We start from the raw sequence: 20,274 nt of genomic DNA on the forward strand, positions 1-20,274 counted from the left end.
TATACAATGGGGAATTGATCAAAAATAAACAATCAAAGGGCAAACAATTCACAGAATGAAACAATGAATGCGCATGAATTGGTGAGAGACAGCTGAGCACATTCTGGAGAGCTGAGTGCATGCATTCTGAGACACTCCATATCTTTGCCACACACCCCTCCCCGTCTTCTTGTTGCACCATTTTTAATTATACTCAAAACACATTATCTTCACACATATTTTAGATGCTTTTCACTGACAGCCGCAACTCAATCAGCTACAGTATATACATATTGCCACGCGACGTACAGATATATCGCCAAATGGTGGGAAAACAGGCATAGGCCTACACTTGTGATTTGAAACAATAAAAGAAGCTAATGATGCTCTGTTGCTAAGTCGTGCTCTCTGGTGAAGTATTTTGAATCTGTGCGTGCGCGTGTGTGCGCACGTGCATATATATGTGTGTGTGTGAGAGGCAGAGAGCTGATGATCACAACATCTTTAGAAAACATTGTCATGTCAACGCTGTCATATTAACTGTGTGTGTATGAGTGTGTTCTGTGTGTGAGAGAGAGAGGGGGAGAGAGATGATGATGATCACAATAACTTACAGAAAAGATTGGCATCATGTCAACATTGGTCATGTTAGCCATGTGTGTGTGTGCGTGAGAGAGAGAGAGAGAGAGAGAGAGAGAGAGAGAGAGAGAGAGAGAGAGAGAGAGAGAGAGAGAGAAATACATTTTAAGCTAGTCTAATTATTGAAACATGAACCCCCCCAACATAGATGTGAAGTATTTCTTGATTCATCTGGTATTTTTGTGTATTTTGTATTTGACAGTACATTTTGCCTATCCCTCCTCCCCCTCAACACTCATTCTAACAATATCTCTCTCAACTGCCTATTTCAATTCTTCATTCTCTTTTTTTGCAGGAATCTTCTAGCTTGGAAGGAAGGATGGAGGAGGGAACAAAGGGAACAAAGGGAAGGAGTAGATTAGTTATCCAGCCTGCTGACTAAGACATGTAAACAGTCTATGTTTTGCTGTCTATCTCGCTATCTCTCTCCGTCTGTCTGCCTGACTGCCACATTGCTGAGGGGTAACACAGTCAATGTACTTGCTAGACTAAGTCTAACTCAGTGAATACCTTAGGTAATGGTTAATCATGATTAGTCTTGGTCTTCACAGTTCCTGAAACATGTAAACGTCCTGATGCATGGCCTGTATAGCAATGCTTGGTCACCCACTCAGTTAGCAGTGACCTATTCTGCCACATCCCAGGGAAAGGAGAGAGCAGCACCACACTCCTTCAATCCATAGTGAAGTTTTGTGTGCAACACTTTATTTTTTTATGTTTTATACTGTTTGGTTCTAACTTGAAATAACTTGAAGTATCCTTATTCATGTTAACATATTAGAACTGGGTGTAGAGTGCAGAAAGTTTACATTCTGTCAGAACATGTTATGGTTAAATCTCATGTATCCTATGGAGAGGAGAAGGGCAGTGGTCTGGTTTCAGTCACTGATAAGGAAGGACAGCCGTGTGTTAGGGAGGAGTGAGGAATGTGGGCCGAGGTCAGGTCAGATGAAGTGAGGAGGAACAGTCCTATGACATACACACATAGGAGGAAGGGCCATGACTACAACAACGAGAGGAACCACTTAAGTTCCTGCCTAGCAACAGAGATGTATTGGCTGTCTAGATGTGCAAGGAGTTGACTCCACCCAGTAGAGGGTATAAATATATGTACTTGTGGAAACATGTCTTTGTCTTTTCAGCTGTTTGACCCAGTGGGTGAATTCACTTGGTTTGAGCTTTTTCTAGACGTTCGTTTGAGTTTTTAACTCCGATTGTCAGAACCTAACAATACTCTGATCTTCAATGTGTATTGATTCCTACTAGCCCACTTTGTAAGAGTTAGGTTTGTACTAGCTATGCTCATGATAATATTTTCTCTGCATCAGGTCTCACTGAGACTGCCCATGATTGATTGATCTTAGAAAAATAAAGTGCTATCTAGAACTTAGAAAGGTTCATCGGGTGTCCCCATAGAAGAACCCTTTGAAAAACCCTTTTTGATTCTATGTAGAACCATTTTGGTTCCAGGTAGAACTATCTAGGGTTCCATGTAAAACACATTCTACAGAGGATTCTACATGGAACACAAAAGGGTTCTACAGAACCAAAAAGGGTTCTCCTATGGGAACAGCCTAAGAACGATTTTGGAACCTTTTCTTCTAAGAGTGTAGTGTGAGTAGATCCAATTGAAATAGCACTGCTTCTAATAATATGTTTGTAAAGCAAATCAATTCCTATTTTAACTCAAGTTTGTTTTGGTGCAAAACCCTTGTGTCCTGATTCAACAGACACATCCCTGGTGAGTTATGTAAAGTTTCTCCCATTTCTCTCAAGCTCATTCTCCCTATCGCTCACTCAAACTCACACACGTGCAGATTCAGAGAAGAGTAAGATATTTGCCAATTACACCCATTTCTAACAATGTTCGTTGCAGCAATGATATGACAGACATCACAATTGAAAAATACAATATTTTATTGTCTCTAACCTTTTCCCTCGTGTGTCAGAATGCCCTCACTATTCCAAAATGTGGTGTTACCCGACAGGACAGTTAGTCTCGGGGGAAAAAGCGGAAGCGGATGTTCTGTTTAAATCGGATGACGTGTCGAGTGGGGATGAGAGTGAGAAGAACTGGATTACAGTGGCGAATGCAAAAGGAAATAAGAGAAGTAAAGTGGTAGTGGAATCTTGTAGGAATACGGTAGGAATACGGGTTTTGGATTGATGTTGTTACCTGGGAGATCTGTTTGAAGTCTCTATTAAAATTGTAGATGCGTTGGATGAGGTGGTGTCGATGAAAAAACGATAAGTTGGCTGATACCATTTTTTTTTTGTGTTTCTATGGAACAGAAGGAGCATGCTTTGCGTCTGAAGAAGATGTCGGATTGGAATGTGTCTTGTGTAGATCTTCGAAGCAGGGCGCCCACTCCATCCATTCTATTGGTTTTGATGAAGAGTCTCTCCCTTCTCACGTGTATTTGGGTTATGTGACATTCCCTGTGAGGGCCATCATGCCCAAACCCATGCAGTGTGATAAATGTAAATTATTTGGTTATGTGTCGTGTTAGGGTGCAGGAGACAGAGGTGGCAAGAATAAGGGCTGTCCAGAATGTCTCCTATCCGAAGTAATGGGAGTAGGAGTAGAGACACAAGATGATGTTCCTTGTCAACAGAGGGATCCTGACATGTTGCATGTTAAGAAGGTGGACTTTGTAGTGTTTATTACTTTAGTTATCAACTTCACAGTGCAAACGGAGAGGAAATCTGAGAAAATAGGCATCATTGTGAGTACGGCTGATCGTTTTTTGGGACTCGGGAACTTTTCTGCAGAGGCATTACAAGGAATCCTGTCGATGAATGCTCTGTCCTCACAGGCACCTGAGCCTGTGTAGGGATGTGATTTGAATGTGACTGAAGGAGTGGAATGGTTGTTTGTTTTATTTGTGTATTTTGTATTATCTTGGGCCGCCCCGCAATGGAATATATTATTTTGGTTTTATTTCAATACCCTGTACAGTAAGTGGCGGCAATACACCAACAGGACAGGACAGTTAACCTGCGCTGCCCTCAAACCAAGACACATGTTGCCTGCTAATTATTTATAGGCTATATTTCAACTTGTCAATTTGAATTTATTTTCTAAGAAATGTTATTTTCTAACAACACTTTGAATTGAGTTGTGTTAATTCACATAGAAGTAGCCCATTTTACTGTTGTGGACAATTTATGTGTAATAGTTTCTTATGAGAAGTAGTGGAGTCAGGCGCAGGACACAGGGATAAGTGTAAACAAAATGTGTTTACTCAAATTTTCAATAAACTGCTCACAGAAAAATAACATGGTTGGGAGAAACACCTCCAACAACCACAAAACAGGAAACAATCACGGACAAGACAAACAGGAAAGGCAGAGGGTTAAATAATGAACATAATCAGGGAATCAAAAACAGGTGTACACAATAAAGACAAAACCAAACGAACAGGGAAACATCGATCGGTGGTAACTAGTAAGCTGGTGACGTCGACCGCCGAACGAACAAGGAGAGGGGCCAACTTCGGCGGGAGTCGTGACATTATGTTTGAGGCTTTACTGAACCGGAAAAAACTTCTCTCTTCGATGAGAGCCCAAGCAATGTAGCCTACATTTTCTGGTTTGGATGACTGTGTTATGCTGTCGCAACTTCTGTGAATGTCTGAACATTGCATCTAAAAATAAACTGGTCACATTCAGGACATAACGTTGTAAGGACTGTGTTTGTGAAAATGTTTCTTTGAAAATAACAATGTTGCCAGCTCAAAAGCTAACTGTTGCGTCAATTGAAACTGGACGTTCTGAGTATTCTAATCACACCGGTTTGAGCGTATGCTGCAGGGACCACTGTAGAATGATCACACCTGGGTGTTGGTACTCATCAAAGGGTTAATGCCTCTTTACATATACACTACTTGAATTTTTTCATTTACCTTTCTTGGGGGAACTTCTGTCTGGGAAAATGTCCTCAGGATTAGGGAGCGGTGTGTTTACAAAAAGTTGTTTGAATATTACAACATGTATTAGGATTAAGCAAAACTTTACTATTTAGAGACTTAAACATTGTCATTATCCAACTACTGTCTAATTTTGATATCCTCTAAAAAATGTTTCAGATTGATAACCAATGAATTCATGTCCCACTTCAATATGAAGGGAGAAAGGAGCCAGAATGCCTTTGCTACCACTCGTGTGTGCTCCCATTGTAGTTGGTAATGTAAGTAAATATGAGCGGTTGAGACATTTGACATAAAGAATGAAACATTTTTTAGTCGATTCTGACTGTCATAGGTATTTTACTGTGCGTCACTGTTCTGTCGTGTCCTGCATATCCACGTTACGGCAATCGTTCATTTATTTTCTTCACTTTTTCTGCTTACAGTAAGTGTTCTAAAATATGCCGCTGACAGCCGTGGTGGAGGAGGACGCAAAGTATGTACAATATATGAGCAAGTTGCTCTTTTTTTTAAACATTTAAGCTATAACGGCCACCAACTTCTTCAACTAGTCCCATGGAAATGTCCACAAAGTTTCTTCAGGAATGTCCTTTTCTAGTTCTTTTAAAATCTCAAATCGATAAAGTTGTAATGCGCTGATTCTCTTCACTGCAGATCTGAACCATCACATCACTTTTATTAATAATTGTTTTATTTTATTAATCTGCCTTTATATAAGCTGTGTCCCAGTCTTTCTCTGCATGTAATTGACATGTGTGAATTATGAAACAATTACTACTGTATGCAGATGTGCAGAAAATTGTGATGTAGATTTGATTTTGCCATTGCATAATCTATTTTAAATAAACATCTGTTGCCGATTTAAACTTTAATTGGTGGCTATGGAAACAAATAGAAATGTAATGAACAATGTTTTCGATATCCAATGTTTTCCTCTGCTATAAAGTAGGTAATAGGCTGTAGCCAGGTGGTCATTACCAGGATATGATGAGGTCTTAAGTATGACCAATAGGCTACCTAATATAGCACATAATACAGTGCTCAGAATTATGACCAACTGGTTGTATGGTGGTCAGAAAAATACATAATATTCTGATCAGTAAAAACATTTTTTTTTCAACCAGTTTGCTACCAGAATAAGACTTCATAAAAAGATGTCATACTGACGTATTTTCAAACAGGTTTTGCCCACTGGTAGGGTCACTTGTTTTGTTTTCAACGTGTATTAGGTAAAACATGTTTTGCTGAAGGGAGGGCCATCTATTTTCATTTCAGAGAGGTCAAATTTTCTCCATGTAACTATTATAAATTACGTTTACTCCCTTACCGACTGCCTTAGCCCAGTCATAGAACAGCTAAGTGCATCATTAGATGTTTTTTGCCTCAAGATGTTCATTTGTCTGTAACTGCCGATAACTTCAGAACAAAGTTGACTAAATACAAAGTTGTCAATGTCTTTGCAATTGTTACAAACAAGTGAAGGATTCAAATGAAAACTGACCCAATATACTGGCCGACGTATCAAAATGCATAGGGAACATTTTGTTTGGAGTGCGTTTACACATTGGCAAAACGTCGCCGAGACAGAATGTTGTTGCTTGGCTGACGTAAAACGATGTAGAACTGTATAATGTAGAATTTAGGCATTCAAAATACAGTGCCTTCAGAAAGTATTCATACCCCTTGATTTATTCCACATTTTGTGTTACAGCCCAAATTCAAAATGGATTAAATAAAAAAGAATTCTCACCCATCTATACACAACACTTTATAATGACAAATTGAAAACATGTTTTTAGACATTTTTCTAATTTATTGAAAATGAAATACACAAATATCTAATTTACATACGTATTCACACCCCCGAGTCAATACTTTGTAGAAGCAACTTCGGCAGCGATTACAGCTGTTAGTTTCTGGTAAGTGTCTAAGCGCTTTCCACACCTGGATTGTGCAACATTTGGCCATTATTCATTTCAAAATTCTTCAAGGTCTGTCAAATCAGTTGTTGATCATTGCTAAACAACCATTTTCAAGCCTTGCCATAGATTTTCAAGTAGATTTCAGTCAAAACTGTAACTCGGCCACTCAGGAACATCACTGGTCACTTGGTAAGCAATATTCAATGTTATGTCAATCTGTGTTTGAAATTCACTGCTCAACTGAGGGACCTTACAGATAATTGTATGTGCGGAATACAGAGATGAGGTAGTCATCCATTCAAATTATTTACTTTTGAAGTTATTTTGGCTTGCTATAACAAAGGGGTTGAATACTGACTCAAGACATTTCAGCTTTTAATTTTTTATGAATTTACAAAAATTTCAAAAAACAATTGCACTTGTTGGCCAATGACCAAACATCTCAATGTAATCCATTTTAAATTCAGGCTATGACAACAAAAATGTGGGAAAAGTAAAGGTGCTATGACAACAAAAATGTGGAAAAAGTCAAGGTGTGTGAATATTTTCGGAAGGCACTGTATAATAGCCCACAGCTCGCAGATAGTCTACAGTGCGGGTATAGCTGATGAGACTAACGACGAAATCCAGAAGCCTCTGTAGACGAAGAGGAGATTTCTCCCTGCCCCAAATATCCTAACAGCCGCTGCTGTTCTAATCGCTCAGTGAGAAACGCATTTAACAGGCAGGCAGCTTTTCTCAGCCAGTTGAAATCCTGAATCAGCGTAATTTTGTATGGATATATAAAAATAAATATCAATAGAAAACAGGTAGAACGAAATAAAGTGCAGCTAGTTTGCAGTCTTTCCAGCTCCAGTTTGGACATTTTCAGATAAATAACGTTAATCTATTTATCCACAGAATCAACAATATTCATTACAATTCTGCTCCCAAATGCAAAAAAAACGGATCTATATCCGCAGTCTAGTTTTTACCGCAACCTGCTGTGCAGTATGACTGATTCAGAGTGAATAATTATTTCAGCTTGGTGACCAAAACAAATATGTTATTAAACTCCAACAAGTAGTCTATTTAGGCCACTGAATATCATAATAGCCAAGTTCATTATGCATAAAATAAAGTTAATGAAAAACAAACCTAGATGATTGAAGTGTTATGTCTACGCCATGCTCTCATGTGGTACCGACAACAAACAAGCTAGCTTCCGCAGTGACAGTGGGATAATCTCAATTTGAATGATTTGATTCCTCGCATGCTCTTGCCTCCTTCTCAAAACCCATCAGATGACAGTTCAGAGGGGATGGACCTCGGAACTTCTCATCCAATGGGTTTTGAGAAGGTGACGAGAGGGGTGGGCGAGGAATCAAGGATATGCAATTGAGATTCTTCCAGTAAATATTAGGTAGCTATGCATCCCTGCCAGAGCAGAGAGAATACCTTGTACATTTTTTTTTGAACATTCTTTGATATTGGCCTAAATAGCCTATTGTCAGAGGCTAATGACATACACTACATGACCAATAGTATGTGGACACCTGCTCATCGAACATCTCATTCCAAAATCATGGGCATTAATATGGAGTTGGTACCCCCTTTGCTGCTATAACAGCTTCCACTCTTCTGGGAAGGCTTTCTACTAGATGTTGGAACATTGCTGCGGAGACATGCTTCCATTCAGCCACAACAACATTGGTGAGGTTGGGCACTGATGTTGGGCGATTAGGCCTTGCTCGCAGTCGGCGTTTCAATTCATTCCAAAAGGTGTTCGATGGGTTTGAGGTTAGGGCTCTGTGCAGGTCAGTCAAGTTCTTCCACACCGATCTCAACAAACTATTTCTGTATGGACCTCACTTTGTGCACAGAGGCATTGTCATGCTGAAACAGGAAAGTTGGAAGCACAGAATCGTCTAGAATGTCAATGTATGCTGTAGCATTAAGATTTCCCTTCACTGGAACTAAGGGACTAAGAACAAACCATGAAAAACAGCCCCAGACCATTATTCCTCCTCCACCAAACTTTACAGTTGGCACTATGCATTCGGGCAGGTAGCGTTTTCCTGGCATCCGCCAAACCCAGATTTGTCCGTCGGACTCCCAGATGGTGAAGCGTGATTCATCTCTCCAGAGAACGCGTTTCCACTGCTCCAGACTCCAATGGTGGCGTGCTTTACACCCCTCCAGCCAATGATTGCCATTGCACATGGTGAACTTAGGCTTGTGTGCGGCTGTTCGGCCATAGAAACCCATTTCATGAAGCTCCCAGAGCCAGCTTGGAACTCAGTAGCGAGTGTTGCAACAGAGGACAGATGCGCTTCAGCACTCGGCTGTCCTTTTCTGTGAGCTTGTGTGACCTACCACTTCGCTGCTGAGCCGTTGTTGCTCCTAGAAGTCCACTTCACAATAACAGCCCTTTTCAGTTGACCGGGACAGCTTTAACAGGGCAGAAATTTAACAAACTAACTTGTTGAAAAGGTTGCATCCACGTTGAATGTCAGAGCTCTTCAGTATGGGCCATTCTACTGCCAGTGTTTGTCTATGGAGATTGCATGGCGGTGTGCTCAAATGTTATACACCTGTTAGCAACGAGTTTGGCTGAAATATCCAAATCCACTAATTTGAAGGGGTGTCCACATACTTTTGGCAATGTAGTGTACTTGGCAAATTCCTCAAGCGAGAGAAAAGCCTTATCATGCATATGATGAGTCACGCAGGAGAGAAACCATTTACATGCCCTATGTAACAAAGGCTTTGTTGCGGTAGGTACTTTAAAAAAAGACACACCGGAGACTTCACAGGGGAAAGGACACGCTTGTGGAAGATGCGTCAAACTGAAAGGAGCCCTGACAGAGCAAATGCAGCTACACACTGGGGAGAAACCATTTAGCTACAATGATTGTGGCAAATGCCCTTACGAACCACATGCTGCATACTGACGAGAAAAGGATGTACAAGTGACCTGTGGAGAAAAAAAAAAAGAGTCAGTCTGAAAAGCAGACTTCTTTCTATAGAACACACTCAAGTGTCATATAGTTGAATAAAGTAGAGGTAAATTGAATAAAGTACACCGACCATTTTCTAAAACAGGAGTCCTTGTTCATTTTATGAAGGTAGAAGCCTCTTACATCTATTATCCAAACTAAATGATTGAAGACCAACATACACTTTCAAGTCTACTCATTTTATTTCTTTAAAAAATAAAAAGACTGTGGGCCCAAAAAATAAGCATATTTTACATTGAAAAACAAAAATCAGGCATTTACAACAGAACAGTGAAAAATAATACCTGCTCTTTCTGACATGCATGTGTAACTGGTACCACGTTAAACCTCCACAGCTGTATTCTTATTAGAACAGCAGGGGGAAACGAAAACCTACTTGTGTAAACAATACAACTATGCATCAAAACAAAATATGACCTATACACTAAACACAAAAAACCCCCAGAGGTTTTGTTTATGTCAAACCACAATAAATAGCCTGTCAAAATGGTTTTGTGGAGATAAAGAGGGATGATGTGGAACTCTACCAAATGGGTTTTAAGGTGGAGACAATAGGTGGCCATTTCAAAAACCCAAACAATGCATTTGGTGCAGTGTCCTCCAAAGATCATGTATATGGCAGTGTAGAACACAGGAGCGCCTCTTGATTTTGGGTCTCATCTGTCTGGCCGGATCATACCCGGTCTGATAAGCATCATTGGCCGATGGGGGCGCATCATATGTGGGCCAGGCATCATCTGCATGTGGCCCATTGGTGGTCGCATACCTGGACCTACAGGACAGCAAACATCAGAGAAATCATATCTGATTTTACTTGGTTTTCACATTTTATCCTAATCATGGTCCAGTATTCATGTCCCTTATGGACTATTATGAATACATCACATCTTGGTGAAAAATATATCTCAAAGCTATGACTTTGACCAGGCATGAACTGTTCTTGTTCAGTTAAGATTTGTGAGCAGCAGCAGATACATTTTGGGTGAGAACTTGCAGAGCTTTAATCCAATGCCCATTGAAAATATTTTTCACACACACACACACACACACACACACACACACACACACACAGTTTACATCAACAATACATGATGTAGGTGTTGCGGCAATAATCTCACCTCCAGGCATCATTCCATGTGGTGGGGGCCCCATCATTTGCATCATATGAGGACCATGACCACCCATAGGGGGCCCGGGCACTGGTAGCATGCCTGGGCGTGGAGGGCCACCTGGGGTTCACAAATAACAATTTAAAGCTCAGTCCCTAACACAGCAAGTTATCAGTATCCCATTTAAATATAAATCATTCTCAAAATATTAGACTAGCATTGTTGTGGTTGGTCCACAGTCTACGTACTGATGTTTGGAGGAGGGAGCATGGCTCCGCCTGGGGGAGGGGCTCCAGGGAATGGGGTAGGAGGGATCTTACCGGACTGGAAGGCAGCCGCTGAGGAGGAAAACACAAGGCAACATGTTAACCTATTGTAGAGTTGACAGTCGCTGGACCAGGGCGCTACCTCTGAATTCACTACGTCGGTGTCCGACGTGGGATGGCACCCATGAGGCCATCGGAGATGCATGTGTTCACGTGAGGGACTTCGTATAGAGAAGCATGGGGACACACAAGGGGGGTAGTGTAGCGACCTTAAAAGATGTTCGGATCTCTTGGAGTAACGGCTAAGGTGTTGGGTTGACAGTCGCTGGACCCGAGTTCGAATCCTGGTTAGGGCTACCCCCGAATTCGAACACTATACGCTTATTATGCAAGTATGGGTGTGTGGGGCTTGTGCATGTTTTGTATCTGCACAAACTGTTGCTTATAAACAAAACCGCATGGAATCTGCTGAATGTTTAGCTACCCCCTCCATATCTGCTTACTTGTTTTATCGATGAGGCTCTGTGCCTGCTCCTCCATCCATTTCTGGTAGTAGTCTTTCACATTCTCTTTGTGCTTTCGTCCACTACAGTGAGTCTTTCTCACCGATGGCTGTAAAAATATATAATGTTCAATTTAATGTTAATACAGGGTGCAATTTATGAAGCGCTCGCAATTGTTAAAGGGTGCAGAGACTGAAAATTAGAGAGTCTGGCTTACCGAGTCATGTGTAAGGTACGTATCACAGTAGTCACAATAAAATCTGGGGGATACAAAAAAGCAAGTTAACCAATTCACTGAAATCCCCCCCAAAAAAAACTTTAGCTGGGCCATGGACCAGAACAAACTAGCTTGGAGCAGTGCCTTATATTGTTTACTATGCAAATAGAAGGCTCTGGCTGGGAGAGTGAAGAAGATTCTAGCTAGTAGCTCTCGAAAACCCTTCTCGGTATGTAGGGTTTACAGCAGGTACATTTGCCTACAGTTGGCTCCATGGGGGAAATTCCGACCCAATTTAAGCGCTAACGAATGGACTGTAATTCCCTTTTATGTCCTTCTCTCTCTCTCCTCGTATTCTGACCTTGAACTTATGCCAGCTGTTCGTTTGGGGTGGATGTCAGCGAAATTAAGGTGTGGCAGGGGTGTGTATTTTGTTATTTATTTATTTTTCTCCACAATTTCGTGATATCCAATTGGAAGTTACAGTCTTGTCCCATCACTGCAACTCCAGTACGGACTCGGGAGAGGCGAAGGGCGAGAGCCGCGCGTCCTCCGAAACATGACCCCGCCAAGCCGCACTGCTTCTTGACACAATGCCCGCTTAACCCGGAAGCCAGCCACACTAATATGTCAGAGGAAACACTGTACACCTGGCGAACATGTCAATGTGAATTGCGTCTGGCCCGCCACAGTAGTCCCTAGAGCATGACAGGACACGGACAACCTGGCCGGCAAAACACTTCCCTAACCCCGACGACGCTGGGCCAATTGTGCGCCGCCTCATGGGTCTCCCGGGCACGGCCGGCTGTGACACAGCCTGGGATTGAACCAGGATCTGTAGTGACGCAACTAGCACTGCGATGTAGTGCCTTAGAGCGCTGCATCACTCGGGAGGCAGATACGCTGTATTCTAACCATTACCACCTTTACGCGGGAGGAAACCATGAATAAGGTTGAGCGAAGCTACAGGTTCCAAGTGGAAAAATAATAACACCATTCTCCATGCACTGTAATTTATAAGTTGTTAAGAGACAGGTAAATGAGTAATCATTTTGGATAACGGGATTGTAAATAAACAACGCAATTGTTTTAGGATGTTTCCTTATGATCCTTGGAGACGAATGTGAAACCATATGGACGCAAACTCAAAATCATATCAACATTGCGGCCTCTTTTCCACAGTGAAGTAGGCTATAAATATCTGTGCTGTTTAGTGTTGTCAAGATAGCAGAATTTGACTTCGATACCAGGTTTAGTATCACGATACCATGAGAAATAAGATTATCAGGTCTGATTAAACCAAGATTGAACTCTTTGGCCTGAATTCCAAGCGTCACATCTGGAGGAAACTTGGTACCATTCCTACGGTGAAGCATAGTGGTGGCAGCATCATGCTGTGGGGATGTTTTTCAGTGGCAGGGACTGGGAGACAAGTCAGGATCAAGGGAAAGATGAATGGAGCAAAGTACAGAGAGAGATCCTTGATGAAAACCTGCTACAGAGCGCTCAGGACCTCGGACTTGGTGGAAGGTTCACCTTCCAACAGGACAACAACCCTAAGCACACAGCCAACAACACAGGAGTGGCTTCAGGACAAGTCTCCGAATGTCCTTGAGTGGCCCAGCCAGAGGTCGGAGTTGAACCCGATCAAACATCTCTGGAGAGACCTGAAAACAGCTGTGCAGCGACACGCCCCATCCAACCTGACAGAGCTTGAGAGTATCTGCCGAGAAGAATGGGACAAACTCCCCAACTACAGGTGTGCCAAGCTTGTAGCGTCATACCCAAGAAGACCCGAGGCTGTAATCGCTGCTTCAACAAAGTACTGAGTAAAGGGTCTGAATACTTATGTAAATGTTCAAATGGCACGTTGTGTTAGCTAATCCAAGTTTATAATTTCAAAAGGCTAATTGATCATTAGAAAATTGCAAAGGGGTTAGGTTAGCACAGCTGAAAACTGTTCTGATTACAGAAGCAATAAAACGGGCCTTTAGACTAGTTGAGTATCTGGAGCATCAGCATTTGTGGGTTCGAATTCAGTCTCAAAATGGCCAGAAACAAAGAACTTTATGAAACTCGTAAGTCTATTCTTGTTCTGAGAAATTTCATGCGGGAAATTGCCAAGTATTTTCTACATTATAGAATAATAGTTAAGACATCAAAACTATGAAATAACACATATGGAATCATGAAGTTACTCCCCCCCAAAATGTGTTAAATCGAAATATATTTCAGATTCTTCAAAGTAGTCACCATTTGCTTTGATGACAGCTTTGCACATTCTTGGCATTCTCTCAGCTAACTTCACCTAGAATGCTTAGAGTTGAGTTCCCGCATAAGCTGAAAACTTGTTGGCTGCTTTTCCTTCACTCCATGGTCTAATTCATCCCAAACCATCTCAATTGGGTTGAGGTCGGGTGGCTGGAGTCCGACAAATTTTTAGGGCCTTCCTCTGACACTGCCTGGTATAGAGGAACTTGAAGCTCTCAACCTGCTCCACTACAGTCCCGCTGATGAGAATGGGGGTGTGCTCGGTCTTCTTTTTCGTGTAATCCACAAACATCTATGACTTGATCACGTTGAGGGAGATGTTGTTGTCGTGACACCACACGGCCAAGTCTCTGACCTCCTCCCTATAGGCTGTCTCGTTGTTGATCAGGCCTACCACTGTTGTGTCATCGGCAAACTTAATGATGGTGTTGGAGTCGTGCAGTCATGAGTGAACAGGGTGTACAGGAGGGGACTGAGCATGTACCCCTGAGGGGCCTCCGTGTTGAGGATCAGCAAGGCGGATGTGTTGTTACCTACCCTTACTACCTGGCGCGGCCTGTCAGGAAGTCCAGGATCCAGTTGCGGAGGGAGGTGTTTAGTCCCATGGTCCTTAGCTTATTGATGAGCTTTGAGGTCACTATGGTGTTTTGAACGCTGAGCTGTAGTCAATGAATAGCATTCTCACGTAGGTGTTCCTTTTGTCCAGGTGGGAAAGGGCAGTGTGGAGTGCAATAGAGATTGCATCATCTGTGGATCTGTTAGAGCGGTATGTAAATTGGAGTAGGTCTAGGGTTTCTGGGATAATGGTGTTGATGTGGGCCATGACCAGCCTTTCAAAGCACTTCATGGCTACAGACGGAAGTCATTTAGGCAGGTTACCTTTGTGTTCTTGGGCACAGGGACTATGGTGGTCTGCTTAAAACATGTTGATATTAGACTCAGACAGGGAGAGGTTGAAAATGTCAGTGAAGACACTTGCCAGTTGGTCAGCACATGCTCGCAGTACACGTCCTGGTAATCTGTCTGGCACTGCGGCCTTGTGAATGTTGACCTGATTAAAGGTCTTAATCACATCGGCTGCTGAGAGCGTGATCACAGTCTTCTGGAACAGCTGGTGCTCTCATGCATGTTTCAGTGTTATTTGCCTCGAAGCGAGCACAGAAGTAGTTTAGCTCATCTGGTAGGCTCGTGTCACCGGGCAGCTCTCAGCTGTGCTTCCCTTTGTAGTCTGTAATGGTTTGCAAGCCCTGCCACATCCGACGAGCATCAGAGCCGGTGTAGTACGATTTGATCTTAGTCCTGTATTGACGCTTTGCCTCTTTGATAGTTCATCGGAGGGCATAGCGGGATTTCTCATAAGCTTCCGGGTAAGAGTCCCGCTCCTTGAAAGTGGTAGCTTGTCTTTAGCTCAGTGCAGATGCTGCCTGTAATCCACGGCTTCTAGTTGGGGTATGTACCTACGGTCAACTGTAGGGACGTCATTGATGCACTCATTGATGAAGCCAATGACTGATGTGTTGTACTCCTCAATGCCACCGGAGGAATCCCGGAACATAATCCAGTCTGTGCTTGCAAAACAGTCCTGTAGCTTAGCATCCGCTTCATCTGACCACTTTTCTTATTGAACGAGTCACTGGTGCTTCCTTAAATCAGGAGGATAGAATTATGGTCAGATTTGCCAAATGGAGGGCGAGGGAGAGGTTTGTATGCATCTCTGTGTGTGGAGTAAAGGTGGTCCAGAGTTTAATTCCCCCTCTGGTTGCACATGTAACATGCTGATAGAAATTTAGTAAAACTAATTTAAGTTTCCCCGCATTAAAATCCCCGGCCACTAGTAGCGTCGCCTCTGGATGAGCATTTTCATGTTTGCTTATGGCGGAATACAGCTCATTCAGTGGGGTCTTAGTGCCAGCATCAGCATCAGTCTGCTGCGGTATATAGACAGCTACGGAAAAATACAGATGAAACTCTCTTGGTAGATAGTGTGGTCTACAGCTTATCATGAGATGCTCTACCTCGAGGCAAAACCGAGACTTCCTTTCGTGCACCAGCTGTTATTTAGAAAAATACATAGTCCGCTGCTCCTTGTCTTACCAGATGCCGCTGTTCTGTCCAGTCGATACAGCGTATAACCAGCCATCATGAAGCATAAGATATTACAGTTTTGAATGTCCCGTTGGTAGTTTAATATTCCGCGTAGGTCATCGATTTTATTTTCCAAAGATTGCACTTTTGCTAGTAGAATGGAAGGAAGTGGGGGTTTATTGTCGCAGTCCTGATGCTCAGAAGTTATTTTTGGTCATAAGAAACAATAGTAGCAACATTATGTACAAAATAACTTAAAAACAATGCAAAGAAATTAACATTAAAAAAACAGTTAGGAATACATAAAACGTCAGCCTTGTTCTCCGGCGCCATCTTATATACAGTGGGGGGAAAAAAGTATTTGATCCCCTGCTGATTTTGTATGTTTGCCCAATGATAAAGAAAGGATCCGTCTATAATTTTAATGGTAGGTTTATTTGAACAGTGAGAGACCGAATAACAACAAAAATATCCAGAAAAACGCATGTCAAAAATGTTATAAATTGATTTTAATTTTAATGAGGGAAATAAGTATTTGACCCCCTCTCAATCAGAAAGATTTCTGGCTCCCAGGTGTCTTTTATACAGGTAACGAGCTGAGATTAGGAGCACACTCTTAAAAGGGAGTGCTCCTAACCGCAGCTTGTTACCTGTAAAAAAGACACCTGTCCACAGAAGCAATCAATCAATCAATCAGATTCCAAACTCTCCACCATGGCCAAGACCAAAGAGCTCTCCAAGGATGTCAGGGACAAGATTGTAGACCTACACAAGGCTGGAATGGGCTACAAGACCATCGCCAAGCAGCTTGGTGAGAAGGTGACAACATTTGGTGCGATTATTCGCAAATAGAAGAAACACAAAAGAACTGTCAATATCCCTCGGCCTGGGGCTCCATGCAAGATCACACCTCGTGGGGTTGCAATGATCATGAGAACGGTGAGGAATCAGCCCAGAACTACACGGGAGGATCTTGTCAATGATCTCAAAGCAGCTGGGACCATAGTCCCCCTTCACTACGCCGTGAAGGACTGAAATCCTGCAGCACCCGCAAGGTCCCCCTGCTCAAGAATACATATATATGCCCGTCTGAAGTTTGCCAATGAACATCTGAATGATTCAGAGGACAACTGGTGAGTGTTGTGGTCAGATGAGACCAAAATGGAGCTCTTTGGCATCAACTCAACTCACCATGTTTGGAGGAGGAGGAATGCTGCCTATGACCCCAAGAACACCATCTCCACCATCAAACATGGAGGTGGAAACATTATGCTTTGGGGGTGTTTTTCTGCTAAGGAGACAGGACAACTTCACCGCATCAAAGGGACGATGGACGGGGCCATGTACCGTCAAATCTTGGGTGAGAACATCCTTCCCGCAGCCAGGGCATTGAAAATGGGTCGTGATTGGGTATTCCAGCATGACAATGACCCAAAACACACGGCCAAGGAAACAAAGGAGTGGCTCAAGAAGAAGCACATTAACCTCTATGGGCTAGGTGGGACGCTACTCAACAGCCAGTGTAATCCCGTGGCGCGTTATTCAAATTCCTCAAAGATAAGACTCTCGTTAATCTAACCACACTGTCCGATTTCAAAAAGGCTTTACAACGAAAGCAAAACATTAGATTATGTCAGCAGAGTACCCAGCCAGAAATAATCAGCCACCCATTTTTCAAGCTAGCATATAATGTCACATAAACCCAAACCACAGCTAAATGTAGCACTAACCTTTGATGATCTTCATCAGATGACAACCCTAGGACATTATGTTATACAATACATGCATGTTTTGTTCAATCAAGTTCATATTTATATCAAAAACCAGCCTTTTACATTAGCATGTGACTAGCATTCCCACCGAACACTGCCGGTGAATTTAATAAATTACTCACGATAAACGTTCACAAAAAGCATTACAATTATTTTAAGAATTATAGATACAGAACTCCTCTATGCACTCGATATGTCCGATTTTAAAATAGCTTTTCCGGTGAAAGCACATTTTGCAATATTCTCAGTAGATAGCCCGGCATCACAGGGCTAGCTATTTAGACACCCAGCAAGTTTAGCACTCATCAAAGTCAGATTTACTATAAGAAAAATGTTATTACCTTTGCTGTCTTCGTCAGAATGCACTCCCAGGACTTCTACTTCAATAACAAATGTTAGTTTGGTTCAAAATAATCCATAGTTATATCCAAACAGCGGCATTTTGTTTGTGCGTTCAAGACACTATCCGAAAGGGTAAATAAGGGTGACGAGCATGGCGCAATTCGTGACAAAAAAATTCGAAATATTCCATTTCCGTACTTCGAAGCATGTCAACCGCTGTTTAAAATCAATTTTTATGCCATTTTTCTCATAAAAAAGCGATAATATTCCGACCGGGAATCTGCGTTTAGGTAAACAGACGAAAGAAAATAAAGCATGCGGTCGACTCGGGCACACGCCTAAGCCCATAGTACTCTGATCGGCCACTTGCCAAACGCGACCATTAATCAAATAAGAACTGTCTTATAAATTAAGTGTATTTTACATGATTAGGGTCATTTTGCTATGTTTTTTTGGGAAGAACATTGTTTGCATCCATGAGCAAGCTAGCTTTTTATTTTTATGACCAGCACTGTAGGTGCGCGAGACACCTTTACCAGCATCATAGCATATGTATCGATGAATCGTTGTGACATATGAAATACGAGTGATAGTATAATCAATGTGTAATAACTACGGTAAAAAAATTTATGAACATATTCAATTGTGACGTGCAGTCATTTCAGGTCCTGATTGGTCAACAAGCTAATTTGACACTTCAAATAGTGTTTTGACGTGTATCTTTTTTGACACGCAAAGACCCAGACAGCGTTCCATAGAAATCCTGGTTGAGAATGAAACGACTGAATAAATGAACAACCAAACAGCACAGCAAGTAAGTGAAAGAAATAGGTTTTGATTATGTTTTACAGGTAATGGGGACATACATAAATGCCAACAAAATAACTTCTTGGTCAGTGTGGTTTGTGTGTAAGCTTTATTTAACTAGGCAAGTCAGTTAAGAATAAATTCGTATTTACAATGACGGCCTACCCTTGCCAAACCCGGATGACGCTGAGCCAATATGAAGCCGCCCTATGGGACTTCCAATCACGGCCTGGATTCAAACCAGGGACTGTAGTGACGCCTCTTGCACTGAGATGCAGTGCCTTAGACCGCTGCGTCCATGTGTGCGTGTTAACTATTTAACTGTACTAGAACGCTTAAAAGGCCGCTAAAATGTTTAATTTCGGTACCATTTTTCTGGGCAAGGAAAATATCGCATATTGGTATCGGCCAAAAATGTCATATCGGTGCATCACTAGTTTGTACATGTAAATGAGGCTAAATGACCCGTTTCATTGCCAGACAAGACTCTGCTGATAGCCAGGTGTAGCAGTGGTAAGGTGTAGGCCCTAACAGATTGTGGGCACCGTTTGTCACAGTTATTATGCGATTAATGTATTGTTTCGTGTTGTGTAGTGGCTTTGCTGGCATGCACTACCCCACCAAGATTTACATGCTAAAATCGCCACTGGAAAAGACACTTATTAAGACTCACGGAAACGTCCGAAGTCACACATTCGGATTTGGCACTACAAGCATCATACTTTGACTAAAATGATGATTTAGCTACATTGTTGTGCAACATGGGTAAGCTCTGGCCGTCGTCTTTCAGGATGAAAAAGTGGATTTCTACGGGTGTGGGCGTTTAACCTTTTGTTTATCGAAAATTATTTATCGCTGATATGAAAGATGCATTCAGTACCACAAGCGATGCGTTTTAACTTTCAGAACGAGTTGGGATTCTTATTAACAAAACACCACTACAAAAAGATACTATCGTCAGGCGCTAAAGCAGTTAGCGTCTATGAATGGGTTAGCTAGCTAGTCTAGATAAAACATTTCACATACACAATTGAACTTTAGTTAAGGCAAGGAGATCATTACCACGATATGGCATCGCTAAATGAGAACAGATAGCTTAGTATCAAAACAGCGAACTGGCTAGATGGGAATGAATAATGAGCAAAATGGTAACGTTAAAGGTCGTATGCTAACGTTAACTATTGGGGGGCAGACACAAAATATACACAATCTCGATTTAAAAATAATTGTTCGCAAACATAAGTTGTAAAACATTGAAACATGTGACTATTGCAGGTGACGCAGCGATAAAATACTTGGAAATAACACTTGAATTGAGGGATTTCGCAACTTACTTAGGCATATTTTTGTGTTCTTCACGAGACGCTCAGTGAGATCATTTCCTGTGTTCAGGGTTGCCAAGCCTTCGCAAATGTAAATCCCTCACAAAGGCCT

General features: G+C 42.0%; 1 protein-coding gene across 1 annotated transcript; it reads right to left on the reverse strand.

Annotated features, from left to right (window-relative positions):
• Window positions 1-9,631: 9,631 nt before the first annotated feature.
• On the reverse strand, window positions 9,632-20,274 carry LOC106582700 (U1 small nuclear ribonucleoprotein C). The gene is made up of 6 exons (XM_014166019.2): window positions 20,175-20,274; window positions 11,564-11,606; window positions 11,347-11,455; window positions 10,826-10,915; window positions 10,587-10,697; window positions 9,632-10,240 (listed from the first exon to the last, which is right to left on the reverse strand). The coding sequence occupies exons 1-6, from the start codon at window positions 20,180-20,182 to the stop codon at window positions 10,125-10,127; spliced, it is 477 nt and encodes a 158-aa protein (XP_014021494.1). The 5' UTR covers window positions 20,183-20,274; the 3' UTR covers window positions 9,632-10,124.

The sequence above is a fragment of the Salmo salar genome, chromosome ssa22 (assembly GCF_905237065.1).
Source record: "Salmo salar chromosome ssa22, Ssal_v3.1, whole genome shotgun sequence".
Lineage (NCBI taxonomy): Eukaryota > Metazoa > Chordata > Actinopteri > Salmoniformes > Salmonidae > Salmo > Salmo salar.